The sequence below is a fragment of the Parasteatoda tepidariorum genome, chromosome 7 (assembly GCF_982258835.1).
Source record: "Parasteatoda tepidariorum strain Cologne lab strain chromosome 7, Ptep-v5.0, whole genome shotgun sequence".
In the NCBI taxonomy this organism is placed as follows: domain Eukaryota; kingdom Metazoa; phylum Arthropoda; class Arachnida; order Araneae; family Theridiidae; genus Parasteatoda; species Parasteatoda tepidariorum.
Genome location: NC_141761.1, coordinates 29,299,082 through 29,322,777, shown reverse-complemented (window position 1 = coordinate 29,322,777; position 23,696 = coordinate 29,299,082). Strand labels below are relative to the sequence as shown.

The 23,696-nt window shown below is 32.2% G+C and overlaps 2 protein-coding genes across 6 annotated transcripts in view; one reads left to right on the top strand and one right to left on the bottom strand.

Annotated features, from left to right (window-relative positions):
* Positions 1 to 23,696, top strand: part of LOC107447559 (uncharacterized) — an 85,112-nt gene that overhangs the window by 16,194 nt on the left and 45,222 nt on the right. Inside the window, exon 5 of one of the 5 annotated variants that reach the window (XM_071183672.2) lies at positions 15,597 to 15,894. The exons of the other annotated variants lie outside the window; for them this stretch is intronic. Within the exon in view, the coding sequence (XP_071039773.2) occupies positions 15,597 to 15,682 (86 nt within the window). The 3' untranslated portion in view covers positions 15,683 to 15,894. Of the gene's footprint in view, positions 1 to 15,596; positions 15,895 to 23,696 lie in introns of those variants that run through there. 5 annotated transcript variants of the gene reach the window in all.
* LOC107447554 (long-chain-fatty-acid--CoA ligase 5) overlaps positions 1 to 23,696 on the bottom strand; it is a 47,140-nt gene that overhangs the window by 2,735 nt on the left and 20,709 nt on the right. The window contains exons 9-19 of the mRNA XM_043046007.3: positions 20,981 to 21,054; positions 18,712 to 18,783; positions 17,048 to 17,182; positions 14,075 to 14,157; positions 12,986 to 13,136; positions 10,744 to 10,813; positions 6,638 to 6,726; positions 4,986 to 5,099; positions 4,174 to 4,227; positions 3,097 to 3,186; positions 316 to 423 (exon numbers count right to left, since the gene is read on the bottom strand). Coding sequence (XP_042901941.2) covers positions 316 to 423; positions 3,097 to 3,186; positions 4,174 to 4,227; positions 4,986 to 5,099; positions 6,638 to 6,726; positions 10,744 to 10,813; positions 12,986 to 13,136; positions 14,075 to 14,157; positions 17,048 to 17,182; positions 18,712 to 18,783; positions 20,981 to 21,054 — 1,040 coding nt within the window. The remainder of the gene's footprint in view (positions 1 to 315; positions 424 to 3,096; positions 3,187 to 4,173; positions 4,228 to 4,985; positions 5,100 to 6,637; positions 6,727 to 10,743; positions 10,814 to 12,985; positions 13,137 to 14,074; positions 14,158 to 17,047; positions 17,183 to 18,711; positions 18,784 to 20,980; positions 21,055 to 23,696) is intronic.

Sequence of the window (23,696 nt, the reverse complement as noted above, 5' to 3'; positions counted from 1 at the left end):
ACCAATAATGGTGTGGTACAAAAATTAACCAATAGTTCATCCTTAAAATAAACCAATAATAGTGTGGTACAAAAATTATAAAAAAAATTGTTAATGTATCTGAAATTCAGAAAATAGGATTTTTCCTGATGTTGAGGATGTTCAAAAAAAAAATATTTTGTTTACTTAAAGCTACTTTATTACCACCTTATTATAGTTAGCATATTTAAGGTAGTTTACAAGATAACTTAGTATTTGAAAATATGATAATAAGATTCTTTTTTTTTTTCTTACAATTTGATAATTGTGCAAGTTAGTTTTAAATAATATACATACTTTGCTCGATAAAACTTCGGCCATGTTTTCAATTTTTGTATAGCCTTTGGATGCCAACCATTTCTTGAATGCTGTTGGTTCTGGAAGTACTAGTGCTATAGCGTAATCCTGAAAGAAATATTCCGAAACGTTTTAGCACTTTCAAAAGGAGAGAGTTAAAACAATGAGATAACTGGAAGTGTTTATAGTTAGTCTAACATATACTTCTATCATTGGGTCTGTTTCGTGAGAAACTTTTGGAGCCCTCTCCGAATTTCCTCAACTTTTGAGAATTTTATCTTTATCGGTTAACGGTTATTAATCGGCGTTTTTTATTTAATAATAATTATTCAATTAATATTTTAAATATTTCTTTCAGAAAATTAGACTGCCATAAAAAAAAAGGTTAAAATTTTAAGAAATAATAAAATACCATTTACGATTTTAACTAACTTAGGGGACCGGAATAACCTGGTCGGTAGGGCGCTGGGTCCATGTCGGAGAGTTCGTGGGTTCGAACCGCGCTGGCCGAAGCCTCCCCGTGTAGTAAAGTGACTGCTGCACGTTAAATCTGTCGAGTTACAAAAGTCATCCATGTTCCCATAACAAATCAAACCTCTGGGGGTACTGAATTGGAGATCGATCGTTCTCTGATTCAGGTCAAAATTACGATCTGTGGATGAATGAATGGATGTATGAATGGGTCCGCCCTATAAACGGGTGCGACGTATGGTGTGGCAGAAGTCGAATTCTTGGCCATAGATGGTGCCACTGAAAAACAGAAACAATCGCACCCCTTCTGCCTAAACAGGAATTCGTCAACAACGACAACTAACTTAGGGAACATTCTTACTGAATGAGGGTTGTTCTTCCTACTCTAAATTCACCAATTAAATTCTTGATTTCTAAATGTCTATTTTATATGAATTTTTATTTGCATGAAAAAGTGACAAAATATTGTCAGTGCAGCGTTAGAAAATATTTTGCATCAAAATGAAAAGTTTGATTTTAAAGCATTTGAATTCTACGCAAAATCGTTTATTTATAACAAAAAGAGAGATAGAATATCTGCACTCTTTCATTAAGATGAAAGTCGATTAAACTTCGTTGTTTGTTTTCGAATGGTATCGTTGAAACAGTTTAGTGTGGGTTCCAAAAGCTCCGCGCCTGGAAACTGACCCTATACCAAATTTTGGTAATTAATTTGATAGATTTAAGACATAATCTCATATAATTTGATAGATTTAAAACATAATCTTTGATACTTTGATAGATTTAAAACATAATTACAAGCATCAGAAAAGATGAGAAAAATAATTCTAATTATTATTTTTTTCGAAGTAAAGTCTAGACCAGTGATTCTCAACCTTTTTTTTTTTTGCGGCACACTTTTAACGATTTCGAAATTTGACGGCACACAGTGAAAATATATATATATATATATGCACTTTTCTTTAATTTAAACTTTACTCATAATAAAAAAAAAGCATTATAATTTTTATTGTATCATTTCTAAACACGCATTAGCGGCTCATTTTAAGAATTTGGCGGCACACAAAAGTGCCGCGGCACAGTGGTTGAGAATCACTGGTCTAGACTCTTAATTAGAACCACCTTGTGGTACGAATTATTCTTTAATGAGGCAACGACAATGTGTCAGACAACATATATTTTACAATTAAAATTAATAAAGTTGAAATTGACTGTTAAACTCTATTAAAAGGGACTATTTAAATTATTAATTTATTAAACTCTTAAATTGTGCATTTTTCAATCCACAAATTCCTGTTATTTAACAAATGATGTTTTAAAAAGAAATCAGGAAAATTATTAATGTTAATCAACCCTATCCTCCAATATATTAGACATTAGGTACAATTTTTTCACTGAAAAAAGTAATGTTCTACTATTTTTTATTTGTTTAGATGCTTAAAAACAAGAGCTATTGTCTTTGCAAAAATATAATTGCGTTTATCTTCGTTGGTAGGAGTTTTAAATTAGCGAAAAATAACAAGAAAGTGTGGTAATTTGATTCAAATAACTTTTCAGACAGTTTATGGCATATAAATTTCTTATTATTAGGAGTCTAATGAATTATATTTCATGACCGAAATATAAAGCTATAAAAATGTCTTACAATATATAAAAAGTGCTAAAAACTAAAATGTATCTTCTTTTGTTTAATGTAATAATTGAAAATAAACTTTTTTTTAAAAAATTGAGTTTAATTAATTGGATATTTTATCACATTTATTAGTTAACTTTCTTCAAATCCACATATTTCTAAGTAAGAATCAGATTTCTTGCCATTATTTAACGCACTCGGTTTCAGGTTGTTAAACACAATCCCTCGCAGACATGCCTATTCTAAGCTTTAACCCCTTAATGATCGGTAAATTTTCAAGAAAACTGTCATAAAAGTGCCTATTTTTTTTACTTTTGCATTTGTATTACGTATTTGATTAGTGCTGACACCTAGTTTAAATTACACTAATTATCTACAATTTCCTTAAAAATATCCTGTTTCTGCCTTCTGTGAATAAAATGAGAAATAAAATGTTTTCCGGGCAGAAGAAATTAATTCGTTTTATTCTTATTGGCGCGTTACTACTGAACACTCCAGCTCGTCAATATCACGGGATCGAGAAATAGAGGGCGAAACCTCATCCCGTCATTTTCACGGGAGCGAGAAGGAAGGGGTTAACCAACACTTATAATATAGTAAAAATAAAAAAGAGTTTTGTCAAATTTATCACTAAGCATTTCATTTTAGTTATAAGAAAATGGATAAGTTTTAAATACCTTTTCTGGGATTCCATCAACGAGTATCTGAAGAACCAAGTTGCAATAAATGTATACATTTTCAATTTTTTCTGGTGCTATGTACTCTCCCTAGAACATGAATTAAATCGATTTAGAAATGCACAATTTAAAAATAAAACGAATAAAATATTTTGTCAATGAAAATACGCCAAATATGCAGGGTGTTTCGTTAAGACCACCCTTAATATATATTAGGGTGATTCGGCAAAAATCTCACAATGCCATGTCTAAACAGAATATCACATGATTTGCTTGAGATAGAAAGTTTTTTTTTTTTTAGGTTTAATTTTCCTAATGCATTTCCATGCATACGCAAAAGATTATTGACTTACAATTTCCTAAAACAATTTTTAAGGGACGGGATAGCCTGGTCGGTAGAGCGCTGGACCCATGTCCGAGAGTTTGTGGGTTCGAACCCCACCGGCCGAAGACTCCCGTGTAGTAAAGTGACTGATGCACGTTAAATCTGTCGAGTCGCAAAAGTCCTCCATGTTCCCATAACAAATCAAAACCTCTGGGGATACTGGATTAGAGATCGATCGTTCTCTGATTCAGGTCAAAAATTACGATCTGTGGATGAATGAATGGGTCCGCCCTATAAACGGGTTCGACGTATGGTGTGGCAGAAGTCGAATTCTTGGCCATAGATGGCACCACTGAAAAACAAGAAAAATCGCACCCCTTCTGCCTAAACAGGCATACGTCAACAGCAAACAATTTTTGAAGTCACTTAAGAGTCTCTCTCCTGGTCTGTCCGAAACCTTTTCCTAAACTTATTTAATTTTTGAAAAATTTTTACACCAACATTTCAATAGTTAAAATATTTTAAACCTGATTTTTCGTTTAGACCGGGCTAACATAAACTCCGGAACTGAGGAGGTTTAAACTACCGAGTTTAGACTGCGTTCTGACAATTCAGCCCATATGCTAAAAATAATATTTTTTGAAATTGCTTAGTCATTTTACTCACCAAGTTGTAATATAAAGACACCGTCAACCATATATAGTTAGCACAATATATATATTTAAAAAAAAAACATTAAAAATGTAATTTACCTGCGAAAGTTTGAATAGATGTTTTTTTCTGTCTATAATTTTCAAAGCTCCATTCTGTAAGAATGAATTGAAACTGTAAGTGATTGAAATATATATATATATATATGTCACAGCGAAGCTACAAGAAACTGAAAACTGTAACATCAAGTATTTAAAACAGTCAAAAGCATGCAAATTTATGCATGCATACATGTGATTTTTTTTTAAAGCGAAAAAATCGTGTGAGTAAATATATTTCACCAACCTGGTTCTCTTTCGCATGCAAAAACGTATCGCATCCAGTGAAAATAGTCCTTAAAGGAAACAGTTCCAACATACCCACACTATTTGAAGTGCCATTTTTTTTCCATTTAGACGCGTCTTTTTAATTACCACACATTAAGCTTTTAACTAAATAACATGATAGCTGAATAGTATTATCTAAGAACAACAATAGTATCAAATTTAAACGTAGGTAGTTTCCATTTAAACTTGCCTTTTCAATTATAATAAATAAAAATTTAATACACGTATTTCGATCGTATTTAGATGAGATTTATTTAATTCCTGTTGGAGGTTTCTTCTAATTCACAAATTTACAACTGTGTAAGTAAACTTTCAAAATAGCCAACTTTTATTCCATTTAGGCATCCACTTAAGCACAATTATTATTTCCTAATCAAATTTATAAATCAAAACGCTTTCCTTGATTTTTTCATTGTTTACTTAACGTTTTAAGTAATGGTTAAATGATTCAACAAGTAAAAAGTGCTTTTAGAAAAATATTCCATTAACAATGTTTACTTAAATGAACATTTATGGAAAGTTTTTACCGGAAGCCATTGTCCTACATCTCCAGTATGAAACCAACCATCTTTTAATGCTTCCTTCGTTGCTTCCGGATTGTCCAGATAACCTTCAAACACGTTGGGACCCTTGACGCAGATCTATAAAATGTTTCAAATGTAAAATTAATATAAAAAACATAAAATACATTATGTTAAGAACATCATCTAAGAATGATTTATAAATCTTGGAAAAATATTAAGATTTATTCTCGTAATTTTAAGAAATGTTCCTAAAAGTTACTACATTTTCAAAACGAATTTAATATTGTATATGTATATATTGAATAATTTTGGGTGAAACAAAAATAGTTTTTAATTGAACAAAAATGATTATATTCCTATTTAATAAGTTATTATTGCCCATGTCCAAGAGGTCGTAAGTAAGAGGTTGAAGACTCCCTGAGTAGTAAATGGTGACTGGTGCACGTTAAATTTGTCTGGTCACAGAGTCCTCCATGTTCCCATAACAATTCATACCTCTGTGGGTCCTGAATTGGAGATTGGTCGTTCTCTGGTTCAGGTCTAAATTACGATCTATGGGTAAATGGATATATGGATAAGTCCGGCTTGTAAAAGGGTTGCGACGCATGTGTGTGGCAGAGTTCGAATTCTTAGTCATAGATGGCGCCACTTTAAAAGAAGAAGCGCATACCCTTTGTCTTAATGGCCTACGATAGCAACGAAACATAAGTTATTATTGTTCTTTGAATATAATATGAATAAAAATACAATGGCGTGTCTTTTTGTAATTGAAGGGCTCAGGGCAACAAGCCATATCTCCTAACAAAGTGGTACTTTTTGCACCAAATTGCTTGTATACGTACTGGGAACTTTACTCCTTTCTGAAACTGCTACTAGATAACAGTGCAATACATAAAAGCATCAATAAGAAAAGGTCGTTGTTGTGGAATGTAACAGTCAAAAGTAGGCTTAATTTTTTAGTAAATTTATATCTTTTGATCTTGTGCGTAGCGACGAAGCTGCGAGCTTATATTATGGAAAGACGAATAAGAAAATTGTCTAGATTTGCCGACTGTTAGACAAAGTGCCCCGAATTTCCAAATAGTAATTTCTATAGCTAAAAACATACACGATGTCGAGAGGTGAAGTGACTGATTTCAAAATTTAAATTGTTCGGAAATAGAAGAATGGAACGAACGTTGCGTTTATTGGGAGAAAGAAGTAAAAATTATTAGCAGAAGTTTTGCAATTTAGATACAAAAGTCTCTCCAACAGAAGTCACTACAACCAGAGAGATCAGTTTTAGCGCTGAAACGTGAAAGGTGAGATTGTCGTATCAGATAAATTGGTAGAAATTGAAAACCATGTACGTTTCTTATACTGCTGGAATATCACAGATTAGAATGCAATCCTACGACATTTGTATTCTTTTCAAGAACTCTATACAGCGTATAATGCCATCTGTTGGCAACTTTTGTATTGAAATTCCAAAACTTCCGCATAAACTTTTCACAGCTTTTGCAATAAACCTACTTCACTCTTCCATCATCCTTATATCCGAGATTTTTAATTTTGAAATCCGACAGTCCATTGCTAGCAGCTTCCTGTGATCGTTCCGTTTTATAGTTAATGAAATAAAAAGTGAATAAATTAAATAATAAGTAGCTGTTAATTACTTCACCAGTATCATCTTTAGAATAATATCCCATTTCTGGCACATCCACCAACTTCACGTGGTTGCAAACCATCGGGCATCCAATATAACCTGTATGTGGGTAAAGGCAATGAGTAAAGAAAAAATAAAGAGACTCGTTGATAACAGATATCTCTAATAACGAAGGATAGATTCTTTTATTTATAAAAATTATTTAAATTATCTATTTGATTGCATTCAATACAATTCGTAAAATTATGCCACCTACGCTCGTATTCCCCTCACAGAGTAAAACCGAGTGTAACTGCGAGGGCAGAACATCCTCTTCATATATGGCAGTACTTTTACTTTCGTTACTTGTACCGCCGGTACAAGTAAAAAGTACGTACTTTTACTTGTTCTTCGTTACTTTTTAAATTTAGTACTTTTACTCGTACTTTCGTTACTTTTTTAGGGAAAAAGTACAAGTATTTGTAACGAAAATATCGAATGAAATCATTACTTTTTTCTAAAACTCGGTAAATTCGGTAAGCTTTGAAAAAAAAATATTTAAAAATAATATTTATGTTTTTTTTTAGTTTATAAAATTAATGTGCAATATATATGCATTAACAGCCAACTTCGTGTTTAAATACCTTCTGTTTCAACTTATACTGCACATTCAATTATTTTTTACTAGCTCAAAGGTCACAAAGCTAACTGAAACCCCGTGTTTGCTTTGTTTACGTTTGTGCTTTTAAAACGCGTTTCTAAAGAGTAAAACAATTTTAAATCAATGGTAATTTAAATAAATAAAAATAATAAACTAAAAATTAAAATCAATAGATAAAATTTCTTTTTCGTGCAAATCCATAAAAAGTTTGATATTAAAATTATATTTGATTTTAAAATTATATTATACGATTATATTATACGATTATATTATAAAATTATATTATAATATTCTTCCGAATTTAGAAATAAATTAATATCCATAACTTTCAAAATTAAAAATAATTAAATAAATAACAACAATTTCGCAAAAACATTAAAGAACATAAGAATATTATTCAATAAAAGTTTAGATTACTTTGAATTTTCGATTTCCTAGAAATGTACTTTTAAGTCGTTACTTTTTTTGTTCAGTACTTGTACTTTTACTTGTACTTTTTACTCGTTACTTTTTAAAATAAAAACTTTTTACTTTTTACTCGTTACTTTTTTTAAAAATACTTGTACTTTTACTCGTTACTTTATAAAAGTAACGTTGCCATATATGATCCTCTTTAGGTCGCTCGTTTGAGGTTTACTCTTACAAGAAGTGTAGTAAAACCTCTGATTTGCCAAGATAAATTCATGTGAGTTTGTGTATAAAATAGATACATGCAGAAGCAAAACTCAGTTAAAGATGAATTTATACGCTTTGTATAAAAAAAAAACAGGAAATAGTTGACACGAAGTCTAAGTTTTATTTTGTTTGAAAAACTTAGTTTTCAAAATAGCTTCATTTTATTCTCAAAATTTAAAATCTATGCAATATACTTGATATTTTCTTCTTGATGCATTCTTTATTTATTTACTTTTTTGAAGAAACTGGAAAATTTTAGTGGTTTTGTTGGGTTGTAAAAATTAAATAAAATAATATAGGAATACCTTATAAATGTTTAGTAAAGTATTCAAGAAAAATTAAATCTGTGTGTTGCAAAGTCCTGATTACAACCAGCAAACGAAATAGATAAAAAATAATAAATGCGCATTTGAATATTTAAACTTTATAATTTGATATAAAGAAAGAGTCTTTTGTACACTCTTGAAGTACAGTTTACGTTTCCAGTACATATATGCTGTGCCTGATTCCAATTGACAGTCAATTTCAGATCTGACTTCTTTAATCGTTGTTTCGAGGAACCGATATCTGTCATCAACTTCTGAAATGTTATTATTTAGAGCCGTGCTATTATTGTTTTATACCCGTGGTTGAACAGCCGACCCAATTTTGAGTTTACGATTACCAATGTTCAACTTCGTATCCTTGCCATTTTGAACCCGATCCAAATGACAAGGAAACTCCTGGACTAAGTATTGGAAGAAATTTGCCTTTGCGGAGTACTTTTTGATGAAATTAACCCGCATTTGCATTACGCGGTGAGGTAAACCACGAGAACCTCCCAAGGTTAGTTTGACGGCAAGGAGGTTCTAACCCATGATCCGTCTACCACTGAAGATCAGCACTGTGGCCGGTGCGAGTATCGATGAGTCATCGCTGGGATTCGAAACCCGTTCACCTCATTGGAAGGCAACAGCTCTATCTCCTGAGCTATCACGGCTCTCTTTCAACAGTTTATATATATAACCATCTATGAACAGCTGACCCAATTTCTTTGGTTTATGACTACTAATGTTCAACTACGTAGCCTTGTAATTTTGAACCTAATCCAAAAGACAAGGAAAGTCCTGGATTAAGTATTGGGAAAATTTTTTCGTTTAGGACTTTTTGATGGAACTAACCCGTATTTGAGGCTACATGGAGAGGAAAGCCGCGAGAACCTCCTGATGGCAAGGGGACACTTACACATGATCCGTCCACCATTGAGGATATTTCTTGTCAGCACTGTGGTCGGTGCAAGCCGGATGCGGAATTTGTACCGACTGGGATTCGAACCCGGTTCACCTCATTGGAAGGCGAAAGCTCTATCCCCTGATCCATCGCGGCTCTCTTTCAACAGTTTTATAACAGTCGTTGGACAACCGACCCAATTTTATGGGTTTACAACTACTAATGTTCAACTCCGTAGCCTTGTAATTTTGAACCCAATCCAGAAGACAAGGGAACTCCTTGATAGAGTATTGGGGGAAATTTGCCTTCGTGGAGGACTTTTTGATGGAGCTAACCCGCATTTGCGTTGCATGGAGAGGAAGACCACGTGGATCCCCCACGGTTAGCCTGGCGGCAAGGGGACTCTAACCCATGATTCGTCTACCACAGAGGATATTTCACGTCAGCACTGTGGTCGGTGCAAGCCGGATGCTTAATTCGTGTCGCATGGGATTCGAATCCGGTTCGCCTCATTAGAAGGCGAACGTTCTATCCCCTGATTCATCGCGACTCTCTTTCAACACTTTGAACAAATTAAAGATCTTTAAATTCGAAAACAATGATAGCAGACATCCATTTTGTTTGTTTACCAGTTCGATCCACATTTAACTAGCTGATACGTCCTCAAAAAGTAGAATGAACTGCAGGTCAGATTTTTCAATGAAACCCGATGTTCACCTGCGGATTTCGACAGGATAATAACGTTTCGTATTTTTCGTATCCTGAATAAATTCATACACTTTGAGGGTAGACTATATTTGAGGATGCCCTTTGATTCTCGCCAAGTTGTGATCGCGGTTGATCGCCAAGCTGGGCGATGTTGAAACCCAATAGTGATTCTGATAGGTTTAGATTTTAGCGTTATTTTTAAATGTTCAACGGTATATGTAATTTCAGAGGTCCGTTAGTTCTACGTTGGGTACCGGCTGGTAAGGTTACTTTTGCTTCTAGTCAATAAGATCGAAGGTATGTGGGCAGTCATAAAAAGGAACTTTAGAAAAAAATGTCACCGCCAGTCCTGTACCACAGATGCCATTTTCGATTCGTATTTCGCCGAATTTATTTGGCGATGGAGGTACACAGATTCGATTCAGGATAAATTTAGACAGTATATCTAACTGATATAAGAGAATTCTGTACACCTAAATCTAAGTATATTTAAGCTTAATGAAGAAGTTAGTTGTTTTTTTTCCTTTTCTTTCTGTGCTTTCTCCATTAATTTTTGTTTAGATTCAAAATGTATATTATTGGGTTTATAAATTTTTCTTATATTTGGTTCATTGCAATTTTATAAAGTTTTAGCCGATGTTTCGTTGAAATTTTGTAATGTTTTATTGAAATATCATTATGTTTTGGCCGCCATTCCTGTTACCACGATGCTCCGCGCAAACAGGAATGGCGCCAAACATAAGTCGTCAATTTCGCCAAGGGGCACCCTCAAGTATATTCCATTTGATTACTTGAAGATAACTCGCATTGGTGAATACGGGTGTTATAGTCATTATGCACATAATACTATGAAATATAGATAGTTTTAACTCGAATGAACTCACCTCGAGTAAGATCACGGGGTAGTTTCAAGACAGTAGCCATTATTTCAGTGCTTCCATAGCTTTCCATAACCTGAACCAGTTCAAATTTTATAAAAATTTTATTTAATTTATAATAACATACTTCGAATTATCTCATAACAGGCAAAATTAAAAATGATTTTGTAAATAATAATAATTCGGCACAATTCCTTGGTCGTTGTTGTTTATGACTTTTTATTGTTTCGTAAATTTCGTATTCCTCAGTTTAAATTTTTATTTTAAGTTCAGATGATTAATTTTTTGATCTAAATATCCTATCGTGTCGTTACAATTAATTTATCAACTTAATATGCTTACATGAAGTTATTACTGTGTAATAATTATATTGAACACATTTAATTATATATTTTCTAAACAAAATGATTTTTTTATCAACATGAAAAAAAACCAATGCTGAATGAAAGGCAATTACGGGGATTAATGTGCGGAGCTTCTTAGTTTTAATAATAAATATCTGGAATCCAAAATTCAATCGATTAGACTGGAAAAATATGCAACAAAATGAACGAAATTCAAAAGAAATAATTTGAAAATCAAATGAGTTGAAAAAATGGCAATAGAAAGCTTGTTTTAGTTGTCACAATTGTTAAATAAAGGGTATAAATTTTTTAATGGTTGCTGTTGTTGTTATAGTTAATTTACGTCGCACTAGAGTTGCACAATGGGCTATTGGCGATGATCTGGGAAACATCCCTGAGGATAGTCCGAAGACAAGCCATCACAATTTTGATCCTCTGCAGAGGGCATGGCACCCCCGCTTCGGTAGCCCAACGACCTGCACGCGAAGTCGAGCACTTTACGGTAGAACAGTTTAACGAGTAGGACCCATATCGCACACCCTCGGTCCCTGCGCAGACTGATCCAAGTGGTCTCACACCCGCACACTGACAGCAGCAGTGATGCTTGACTTCGGTGATCTTCTGGGAACCGTGTTTTAACGATCAGTCCACTGCGGGACTTTTTAATTGGGAATCGACCAGTATCAGGCTCAACATTTACACAACTTCAGTATTTAGATTTGGTAGTAGCATCAAATGAAACACATGGATTCACGCTGCTGATTTAAGGGTTCAGAAAAGTTTTCATCTGGTGTTATTTTTGGATAACACTTGACAATACATATATAAGTAATATAGAATGCTTCACATTCTTGTCAGACTGCCTGCGAGTATTTCTTTATTAATTCATAGCTTAAAATAGATTCTCTTATTCGTTTTAAGACGTAGGAAATCGTTTTTTCACAAACAGCCGTAAAAATTTGATTTTCCAATTAAAAGAGTATTATCTGAATTTAATGGGATCTTAGTACTCATTAAGAAATTTCTCTAAAGTTCTATAACACGTATACGGCATCATCTGCTAAAACAAATCGATATGTTTTAATTCTGTCTTTTGGATGATGTTCGATTAAGGAGAAGAAAATCTCGAAACTAACTACCTTTTAGAATTCCCTAAATAAAAAGGCGGGACAACCCGAAATTGTGTGGCATTTTTATGATTAAGTTCTTGTAGAACTGAGGCCCTGATGGCCATACCCTGTTTGGGTAACCCTTTTATTAAAGAATTCGCACTGAGATGCTGAGTAAAAATTAAAAGGATATATATATATATATATATATATATATATCCTGGTTGGTAGGGCGCTGGGCCCATGTTCGGGAGTTCGTGGGTTTGAACCCCACCGGCCGAAGAAGTGTAGTAAAGTGACTGATGCACATTAAATCTGTCGAGTCGCAAAAGTCCTCCATGTTCCCATAACAAATCAATACCTCTGGGGGTACTGGACTAGAGATCGATCGTTCTCTGGTTCAGGTCAAAATTACGATCTGTGGATGAATGAATGGATGTACGAATGGGTCCGCCCTATAAACGGGTGCGACGTATGGTGCGGCAGAAGTCGAATTATTGGCCATAGATGGCGCCACTGAAAAACAAGAAACTCTCACTCTACCTTAAATTTGCTCGGTTTCACCAAGCAGGCTTGCTCGTGTGGCAAGTAGCTTTAGAAACAACAACAACATATATAACGCACCATTATAGTCCAATTTACTGGCATTAGGATGCAACAACATGCATAGCGATATTGGGTTGTAGTAATATTTTCTCAATATTAGTATATTTTAAGCATTAGGTACACTACGTTTCCACTGCAACAAACAGTTTAAAAGTATTACTGCTATCAACAAGAGAAAATTGCTCTTACATATGCACCAGAGGCTACGGAGAAGAAGCGCATCACGTCCTGTGGTACTGGAGCTGACGTTAAAGGTATGGCATGCAAATTTCCTCCCATTAGTGCCTGAAACTCCTTTAAAATGAATTTGTCCCAGATTGAATCATTTGTTATCTTACCTCTTGAAGTCACATGCAAAGAAAAATAAAGCAAGATTCCAGTCATTGCATTGAAAGATAAAAGAGACATTTGGGGGAAGTTTGCAATTTAAAAATCAATTTAAAGATGTTATCGAAAATTTTAAAGAGTTTTTATTTCAGGCGTGATAAAAATAAAATTATTTTTCTCCTTTTTTATCAACTTTTAAGATGTATATTTTAATCATTGATCAAATTGATGATTGTTCTGGGTACTTTCTCGTCCGGATATAATTTGACTTTATTCCTGGCAAGGCAGTAAGCATATTACCATGACTACGAAAGACTTTTTATGTTATTTCCTGACGAATTGTTTGTAAATAAGCTTTATAACGCTAAATTTGATTACTTTTAAAGTGAAAAATAACATTCAATTCGAACGTATTTAACTAGAATACTAACTAGTTTTTTTTAAAAAAATAACTTCAAAATAATTCACTACGTACAATTACTACTATTCACGGGAAACTGAATGAGCAGTAAATTTATACTTGAGAATAACCTATGCTACAATCAGTATCTTTAGCACAATCCAATTACCATCCATTGTAAAAATAATAAAAATGCATCAATATAATCAGTTGTCCTCAGTACAGAAAAGTACTAAGACAACACATAATAAAATATCAATAAAACAGTATTAAAAATTATTATTCCTTTATCGTCTGATGCAAGACATTTAAAGAAGAAATAAAAAGACGAAAATTTTAGAGTAAGACATCAAACTATGATTAATTTTTTACGGTGTCTTTAAAATTATTTTAAAAAAAAGTAGAATTGAGGATAAACAAAATCATTTATTTTCATTTTTTTTAAGCAAATCCGCCAAAATCCAACGCAAAGGCATAAACGAGTTAAATTTGTTTGAAATCGTATATTTTTGAACATCATTGATAGAAACAAATAATTTTTTGTGAGTTACCTTTTAAGTAATTTTTCCTTTTGTCTCAAAGCTAGACGTAGTAATGCTGATTTAGTTTTGCTTTCTTTTATTTTCTTCCAAGCCTATAAACGAAAGTTATTGGTGATTCCTTCAGCCGCAAAAGTAAGTATTCAACTGCACACTAATTTTTGCGGCTGGGAATTAAAAGCAATTAAAGAATAAAGCAATAATTTAACTCCCTTTACTTAGAAATGGTCATGATATTTTTAAAGGCTTTAAAAATCAAAAGATAAAAGCCATAAGGAATTATGTTATTTATTTTAAACAAAATAAATACCGACTGTAATTTGTGGCAGTTCTTTGAAAAACGGATCATTTTGTGCTTTTTTGAATGATAGTTTAAAAAACTACTTTTTTAAAAGTTAAACAAAAAGTTTAGTTCTTTTAATATCAAATATATGGTTATCAGCTAACAAATATGCCGATTAACTGAAAAATAATAAAAAAAAATTAAAATGTTTCTTAACTCCTTCCTTCTCGCTCCCGTGAAAATGTCGGAGTGAGGTTTCGCCCTCTATTTCTCGCTTCCGTGATATTTCCGAGCTGGAGTGTTCAGTAGTAAAGCGCCAATAAGAATAAAACTAATTCATTACTTTTGGCAAGAAAAAATTTTATTTCTCATTTTACACACCAGATGGCAGCACCAAGATATTTTTAAGGTAATTATAGATAGTTAATTTATTTTAAACTAGATGTCAGCACTAATCAGGGATGCAGGGATAAAAAAAATAGGCACTTTTATGACCGTTTTCTTGGAAATAAACCGATCGTTAAGGGGTTAAGTCAAAAAGATACCCGAAATACAAATGGTAACTCTGTAAGTTATAATTCGAGAGAATTTCGAATTAAAATAAACAACAGAATTCTAAAATTTTAACTCAAGGTTTTTCAAATGTCTTAACGATTTTAAAATATAAACTTTCTCTGCTTCATTGTTGAGATTAAAAACGCTCTGTTTTCTCAAGATAACAATGCAGTATGGCATTTTCATGACATGCAGTATGATATCTGCTTCATTGTTGAGATTAAAAACGCTCTGTTTTCTCAAGATAACAATGCAGTATAGCATCTTCATGACATGCAGTATGACATCTGCTTCATTGTTGCTATTAAGAACGCGCTGTTTTCTCAAGATAACAATGCAGTATGACACCTTCATGACATGCAGTATGACATCTGCTTCATTGTTGAAATTGAAAACGGGCTGCTTTCTCAAGATAACAATGCAGTATGACATCTTCATGACATGCTGTATGACATCTGCTTCAATGTTGAGATTAAAAACGCGCTGTTTTCTCAATAAAACAATGCAGTATGACATCTTAAGAGGAAAAAACTTATTCATTCATATATAGAAGTGATAAGATTCCTTTATTTCTAGAATGAATAGATTTTGCTTAGTTTTTAAAATATAAGTCTGCCTTTGATCTTATAGATATGTCATAAAAATGCATCGATTATGCAACTTTTTCCATCTTTGATATGATATATTTTCCTCTAGATTTGTCTTACATCACGGGAGCTACCTCACTAAATGCTCAAGATATCTGTTCACAGACCGCAAAAGAAACATTGTTCAAATGGTGATTTTTATGGATCATGGAAGTGGTAGTTGTTCTACAGCTGTTTTTAAAACTGGCGCAAAATTCCCGAACTACATTATCATTACTCTAACTATCGCTTGATGTCAGTTAACTAAAAGAAAACGCGTTTGCCACTTACTTCGTCTTTTTTTTTCTACGGTATGATTTTAATAATTTTTAAGTAATTTTTACAAATAAACCGAGAATTGACATGTACTTTTGTTCCAATAATTGGACACCGTCATCTTAACTTCCATATTATTTCGCACATGGAAATGAATTTTCAATAATTATTTCTCATTTAATTTAATAATGAACAAAAAAGATTTTGAATTGTAACGTACACAAATTTTTATATAATTTAAAATCAAGTAAATTCATAGCAAAATAATAAAAAAAAATTTCAAAATTGGATGAATATTTTATTGAGAATTGAAAATTTAAATTTATAAATCTTTAAATTTATGAAATTTTAGCTCATTGTGGGCTAGGGGGGCAGGTTAAATCGGTATATTTTCGACATGATTGTGTGCTCAATATTGCACTCAATACCACACTAACTTCAAAAAGAAGAAAAAAAGCAGGTATCCATCTATCTGGGTGGGCTTCAAGCCCATCCAGATACCCACCCAGAGACCCTTATCATTACATTAAATAATAAAATTAAAAATAATTGTAAAAAAAGAAACATTTTGTACATGAAATTATCTGTTGATTAACTAGCTTTATAAGCATCCGATTCGCCATCTTAACTTTAGAGTTATAGAGTTATAAATTAATAATGTTTCACAGCACTCCTCTCTAAACAAATAACACTATATTTTGCAGTTCCAGTGATAATCAGGGTGATAATCAGGATACCCTTGTGATAATCAGGGTCGAGAACTTATATTTCAATAAAAAAAAGTGATAATATTCAAAGAAAATATGATTTAGCATTACATTTCGTAATTAAAAAATTGACTGCACTAATTAATAAGCATATTTAAAGTTAGACCTTCAAAACATATAAGATTGCATTGTAGTGCGTGTAAAATATGATCACTCGATGAAAAGTTTTTAATGCATTCTGTATTCCATGGCTTATTATAAAGCTCACCTCTGAATAAATTTTGCCCTTGATTCACCATTCATGATTGCCCATGATGAAATTTCAATTAAAAAGTGATAATATTCAAAGAAAATATGATTTAGCATTACATTTCGTAATTAAGAAATTAACTGCACTTATTAATAAGCATGTTTAGAGTTAGACCTTCAAAATATATAAGATTGCATTGTAGGGCGTGTAAAATATGATCACTAGATGAAAAGTTTTTAATTTATTCTGTATTCCACAGCATGTAGTGCGACATATTATAAAACTCACCTCTGAATAAATTTTGCTCATGATTCGAGGAACGAGAGGTAGAACAGTAGGTTGAACCTCTCTCACATCTTCCATGAGATTCTGGATGACACCACCATAGAAGGCTATTCCACGGGCGAAGTACATGCTGCCCACCTTTCAAAATATACAGGTTATAAGTTACTTATACACAATTTTTAAGTTTTTCTTAAAAGTAGATTTGCTGTCAATAGTTGAGGCAAATTTAAAGGGTTATTGGAGGGCGGATCGGAAAATTTTTGAAACAGAAAGAGAAAAAAGAATGAAGCAAAAAGGTATGTCTAATGTGAAAACTGTAAAAAGTTTGTGCAGAGATTTTGAAATTCAGCTACAAAGGTTTCCGGCAAATTGCGCTTTAAGCTATTGATGACCAGATCGATGAGTTCTAACGTTAAAACGGGGAAGAAGATTGTCGTATAGGATTAGGACCTTAAAATCGTGCATTCTATTGAAAGACGCGTGTTTCTGATCCTGAATTATCACAGTTTGATGACAGTTTTACAGCATTTGTATTCTTTTCAAGAATTCTGAACTTTCGTAACAAAATTTCTGCAATAAATTTTCTCAGCTATTACAACAGACTTACTTTTCGTTTCTATTGCCCTTACTTTACGAGATATTTAAATTTTAAATCAGTCAGTCATCGGCTGGGCACCCTGTATATATCTTATTTTATTGTAAGTTTTTTTCTTTGGAAATGGGTACTGGATAATCGGACAAATGACTTTTCAAACTCACAGACATAAAATATTATTATTTAAATGAAACTTTAGTAGCATTTAGTTAAATTTAGGAAGAAAATTTTAACTTCGTTTATATTGAGGTTGCGGCAAATGTATGATTCCAAATGCTACATATTTCTGATTATATAGCCATAGTGAGCATAAATTTTAAGTGTTGCTATAACGTAAAAGTTTGCGATAATACGGTAAATAAACGGAATCTTGTTCCACTTAAGCCTTAAACAACTTCTCAAAGTTGTAACGACGTTGCACCGTGTTTTAATTCAACATTGAACCGATTTTTCTCAGAATGTTCTACTAAGATTAATACATGCCAAACAAATCAGTGACTAAAGAACGATTCTAAAGAGAATAAGTATTTTACATGCTTGGATGTTCCAGTAACGAGGTCTTCAATTAAGTGAAATGGTATCCTAAAAACAATGGCTTATACATGCCTCTATACTAAATAATCCATTATGGTTTAATCTGAAGATCTTAATCACCGTTGAATTGATCCATTATGCCAAATCCATTGTTCTGCAGAAACAGGAATCCAGAAAACCAAGAATAATCAATTACAAATAGGAGGGCACAGCTTCGAGAAGAAACCATATAGTATTTCAAACGTCTGAAGAAATATCTTTCATCAATTAATTTTTTTAAAGCCATGATCAAAAACGTTGTTGAAAATGATAAAAAATTTCCAAAATACGCTTCCGATCACGGATGTCGAGGCCCACTTAGTTAGATTTTACGTTACGAAAACAACTACTACTTCAACCTGACGTAAGAGCAGATGGTAAAAAATGCATGCAAAAATTTTCATACAATTGCATGCAACCAACGATCATACAATTTTCAAGAAAGAAAAACTTAAAATTATGAACGCTAAAAGCAACAACATATTGCAGTTTCACTTACCCAGTTGCAAAGTTCATAAGCATGAGCGGGGGGAAGGTAAGACATAATGCATCCGCCAAATGTGCCAACTTCCTGAAAATATAGAACTTTATTAGAATAACTTTATACTTCCTGAAAATATCGAATTTTATTATTATTCAATTTCAAAAGCGTGCATAAGTATGCATATATTAGGAATAATATTGATGCATGTTTGAGTAGCTAAGAGGTGAAAGCAGAGGTTCTGAGTTCTTTCCTCCCAGATGGAAGAAAATGTAAATCTGTGTACATTTGTTGTTTAAGCTTTTATTTACTATTTGAATGTCTTTTAGAAATTTCTAAAGACATCTATTACAACATTTCTTGTTCCTTATTTATTTGTATATAAGTTCATGCGTTTTAAGTAGAAACGAAGTTATCTTATTCCATGTATGTCAGATGTGTTCAATAAATCAGTGTAATAAGTCATCTCGAACCTGTTTCTTTTTACGCGACATTTGATGGAGGAGCCTGATAATCGAAACAGATCTGGTCGGTGATTTAAGAAGAAGTCGCTGCCTAAAAGGATTGAAGCCAGCATATCCAACAATACCCGAAACACCTGTCACTACTCTGATTGTCCAGCATATTCTATATCTTTTTCTGTAGAATCTAACCACGATCCTGGAGCATGGTTAAAAGAATATGATCGTGTCGATGGAACATGCCTTGAAAATGCTTATTTTTTTTCTAACGGGATGGCCAAGCTGTGGTTTGAAAACAATGAAAGTCTATTAACATCTTGGACAGCATTTGAAACTAAATTAAAAGAAACATTGACTGACATCTTCCAGTAAGTACACCGCACTGAAGAAGAATTAAAGATCCAAGATCAACATCAGGAGAAACCAGTCTTTCATATATGCAAGCAGTACTGGAACTATGCCATCGTGTCAACCCTAGCATGAGTGAAGCAGACTGCGGAAAATATTGATGAAGTTTTACTTACAAAAGGGGTAACAATGATTGTTGCTTTGATTGAATGCTGTGAACATATCGACGTGTGGCAGAAGCAACGTATTAATCGAAGGAAGTTTAAAACACTGTTAAATGAGAGAAGATAATTTTGACCTATTGCCAATGATATGCCAAATGGTACAGGAAGAAATTACCCAACTATTTCTTGTCCCTGTTCCAACTCATAAAAGTAGTCGATGGTAAATACGTTAATCCGATTAGACGTTGTACCATAAGATGTCAATCTTATGGTACAACGTCTAGGTGAAATTCCTTATTAATAGTCAACAACCGAACGCAGTGGCATGAATTCATTGTACTGGAGAAATATAGCCACAATGTAATTTTGGGCTGAGATTTCTTGCTGGTTATTATTGACTGTGACCACAAGAAGTTGATGCTGGAAGATACCTGGGGTGAAAGGGTACATAAGGAACTTCAACAAAACCGACTTTCTGAAGGAGAAAATTGTGATATCCCTCCTATGACCATAAAAAGAAGTAAAGAGGAAACAGGAATTGGGTGCAAGAAGAGCAAACGTTTGTTGGTTCAATCCTGCAGATTTCTAACACAGCAACAAAACATAGTGTTCCCATCGTCTATTATACAGAAAAATAAAGAAGGACTTTTTCGGAAGGTTTCTAATTTCTCTAATCACCTTATTTGTCTTCCCTAGGATATATGCATTTGACACATATACACCGAAGAGTCATTACATTATGACTACCCTGCTAATAACAAGTAGGACCACCGTAAGCCCTCAAAACTGCTAGCACCCGACGTGGCATTGATTCCACAAGGTGCTGATAGGTAGTCTGAGGTATCTGGTACCAAGCGCTCACCAACTGGTCCTGCAATTCGCTCACATTGCGAGGAGGTAGCGTGGCAGCACGAATTTGGTTTTCTAAGTAGGACCACAAATGCTCTTTTGGATTAAGGTCAGGTGAATTTGGGGGTCAAGACATGACTTAAAAGTCACTGGAATGTTCCTCGACGAATCGACCCTTTAGACATGGCGCATTATCCTGTTGGTAAACACCATCCCCCACAGAAAAAACTGTTGCCATGAATGGGTGAACCTGATCTGCAACTATGTTCAAGTAGCTTACAGACGTCAGGGATTGTTCTATGAGGATTATGGGTTCTAATGTGCCCCATGAAAACATTGTTCCTGGGTGAGAAACCATGAAAACCTGGGCTATGTATATATATATATATATACACATACATAGCAAAATTTGTTTTAAGTTGTTAATAATACAAAAATACTTTTAAAAACTAAATATCAACTTACTCCGTATGAATATACGACAGATGCCACCATAGTAATGAAATTTTTGTGGATCATCACAGCCCCTTTAGGAATGCCTAAAAAAACATTTTTTTTTAAAATAAAGCATTAATTAAATATAACTACCTAATTTTGTTATATGTTAGATATGTCAGATTTTTTCTTTGCTGTCTTGTGGTAATGACTTCTAAAGTATGGAAGAATAGAAAATAACGGAAAGTTTTAGTTTTTAATTATATGTCACTTTATAGGATAGTTTACAGAATATGGAACAGTTGGCAACTCAGTGAAACAATAATTTATTGAATGTGATAGCAACTTAGAAAATCTTATTGTTCTAAGCAGCAGGCTAGCTTCTTATAACAAATACACTTAAAAATTATTAAATAAAAATAAGGGAATTTGAAATAATTTTTATTCATTTTTTCCCGTATTAAGAACAAATATTGGGATTTAATTTTACATTACTGAGTTTTCAAATGTAATACACTTCATAAAAAGAAAAGTAAGAGAATTAAGTTTCTTGAGATGTTTTAAGAGTTTTAAAGAATAAAAAAAACATACAAAACTATGCAGGAAGTTTTGTAATGGTCACATTATTTCAACCTTTCAGGAAAAGTGATCTGATCTGGAAACTGTCTCAGTTGCTTTAGACCAGTGCTCCCCACAACCTTTTTATCGCCAAGGACTGGTCAACATTTGATAATCCTCGGAACAACCTTGTTTCTATTTTAGATTGTTTTGATTCGATCATTTTAATTTAGTTGTATTTTAACGTGCTCTCAAAATAAAACAGCGTTACACCAAAAAATGAACAAATGAATACACAGAAAAATGAGTACTACTTAAGGACATATTTCAATGAAATTTATATATTACCCTTTATTTTCTTAAATAACTCATGTTATATGATTTAATGCATGAATAGTAAGTATGATGGTAAACGGGGCTTTCACTACTTTTCTTCATTTTTACTGCAGCTCTTTAAAAAAAAAGAATAAGTTTAATTTCTAATAATTTTAATAAGTTTAATTGTTTCTAACTGTTTCAAACAATTAAATGTTACGTCCAAACAGATTTTAATTCTGAGGTTAATTCAATCATTGTCACGTTTCAATTCAGCATAAAAGAAACATTAAGATTCTTGTTTTTTTACGATGAAATAAAAGAACAATTTATATTTATAATTTCTAAAAAAACGTATATTAAAACTATTTGCGAATCATATTAATTACATCGATAAAATAATTTGTTATCCAAAAATCTCTTAATATATCTTATTTCAGCATTAGGGAAATTTAAAAGTTAGGAAAAGAACAATTTTTTGAGATGATGATTCTAAAAATAGCACGGTTTTGGAATCTTTTACAATTTTCTATTTTTAGTATTTAACAAAACAAGGCATACAGAGCATTTTTCTGATATAGCAATATTTTTTTTAAATAGTGCTAAAGTTGAGAAATAATATTAATAACTTTTTAAGCAAATTTTTTCAAGATTTCTTATTTTATCTTCATTTTTCGAAAAAATAGCATGCTTAGTAAATAGTCAGCTGTTCTGCGGCGACTAATTTTGATCATCCGAATATTTTTAATTTCTTAACAAGATTTAATGCTCAGCTAACTGTCAATAATTCTAAGTTTTCTTTCAATAAAAACTTGACAATAATTTAAAAAGGTATTTTACTTTAAAGGTAAACATAAATTAAAGTACTAAAACAATTGATTAGAATATTAATGGAAAAATAACGGATAATAATGGATTTAATGCTCAGCTAACTGTCAATAATTCTAAGTTTTCTTTCAATAAAAACTTGACAATAATTTAAAAAGGTATTTTACTTTAAAGGTAAACATAAATTAAATTACTAAAACAATTGATTAGAATATTAATGGAAGAATATTAATGGAAATAAGAATAAAGAAATGAGGTAATTTGAATGAAGTAAAGAAATTTGAGAAATGTTAACATTTAATTAAATAGTTCATAAAATAATTCTACGAAACCCCCACCGACAGGTAATTAACAAATTTATTTTAAGATTAAGAAGATATATAAGATGTTGAGAAATTCTAAAATGTTTAAAAATGTTGACTACGTATTCGTATTCATAATTATAAAACATATATTGAAGAAATTGATAAACATATTAATCCAAATCTATGCATATGTTTGTATATCATTGAAATTGTATCAATTATTGAAAGAACAAACTAAAAAATAAGATTAAAAATAGCTGATATATAATCACATTCTATCAGAAACATGCTTTTATAAAACTAGACATTAGTTGAATAAAATGTTTTATTCAAATCTCGTTACAAAATTACGTAACATTGTATTTATTAAATTAGAAACTTTATTAAATTAGAAACTTCGTATTTTGTAACTTGAAAAAAAAAAAGCAATTGGTTATAAGCGGAAAAAATATGAATGAAATTTCATTCTACGCGCGAGGAAGTTCCTCGTAAGTTAACCCCATTTAAATATTTCTATATTGTCACCAAATTATTTTTTGTAAAAATAATGAACTTTAATTTTGCTTTGCTTCCACCAAATAAAAACTGTTGAAACTTTAGATTTTGCAATAGAAAAACACATAGATTAATACGGTATAAAAAAAATTATACCTCATAATTCAAAACTTTTTCATCCACAATTAAATTGAATAATAAAATAATAAATAATTATTAAACATTAGTTTTTGTATGAAAATTAT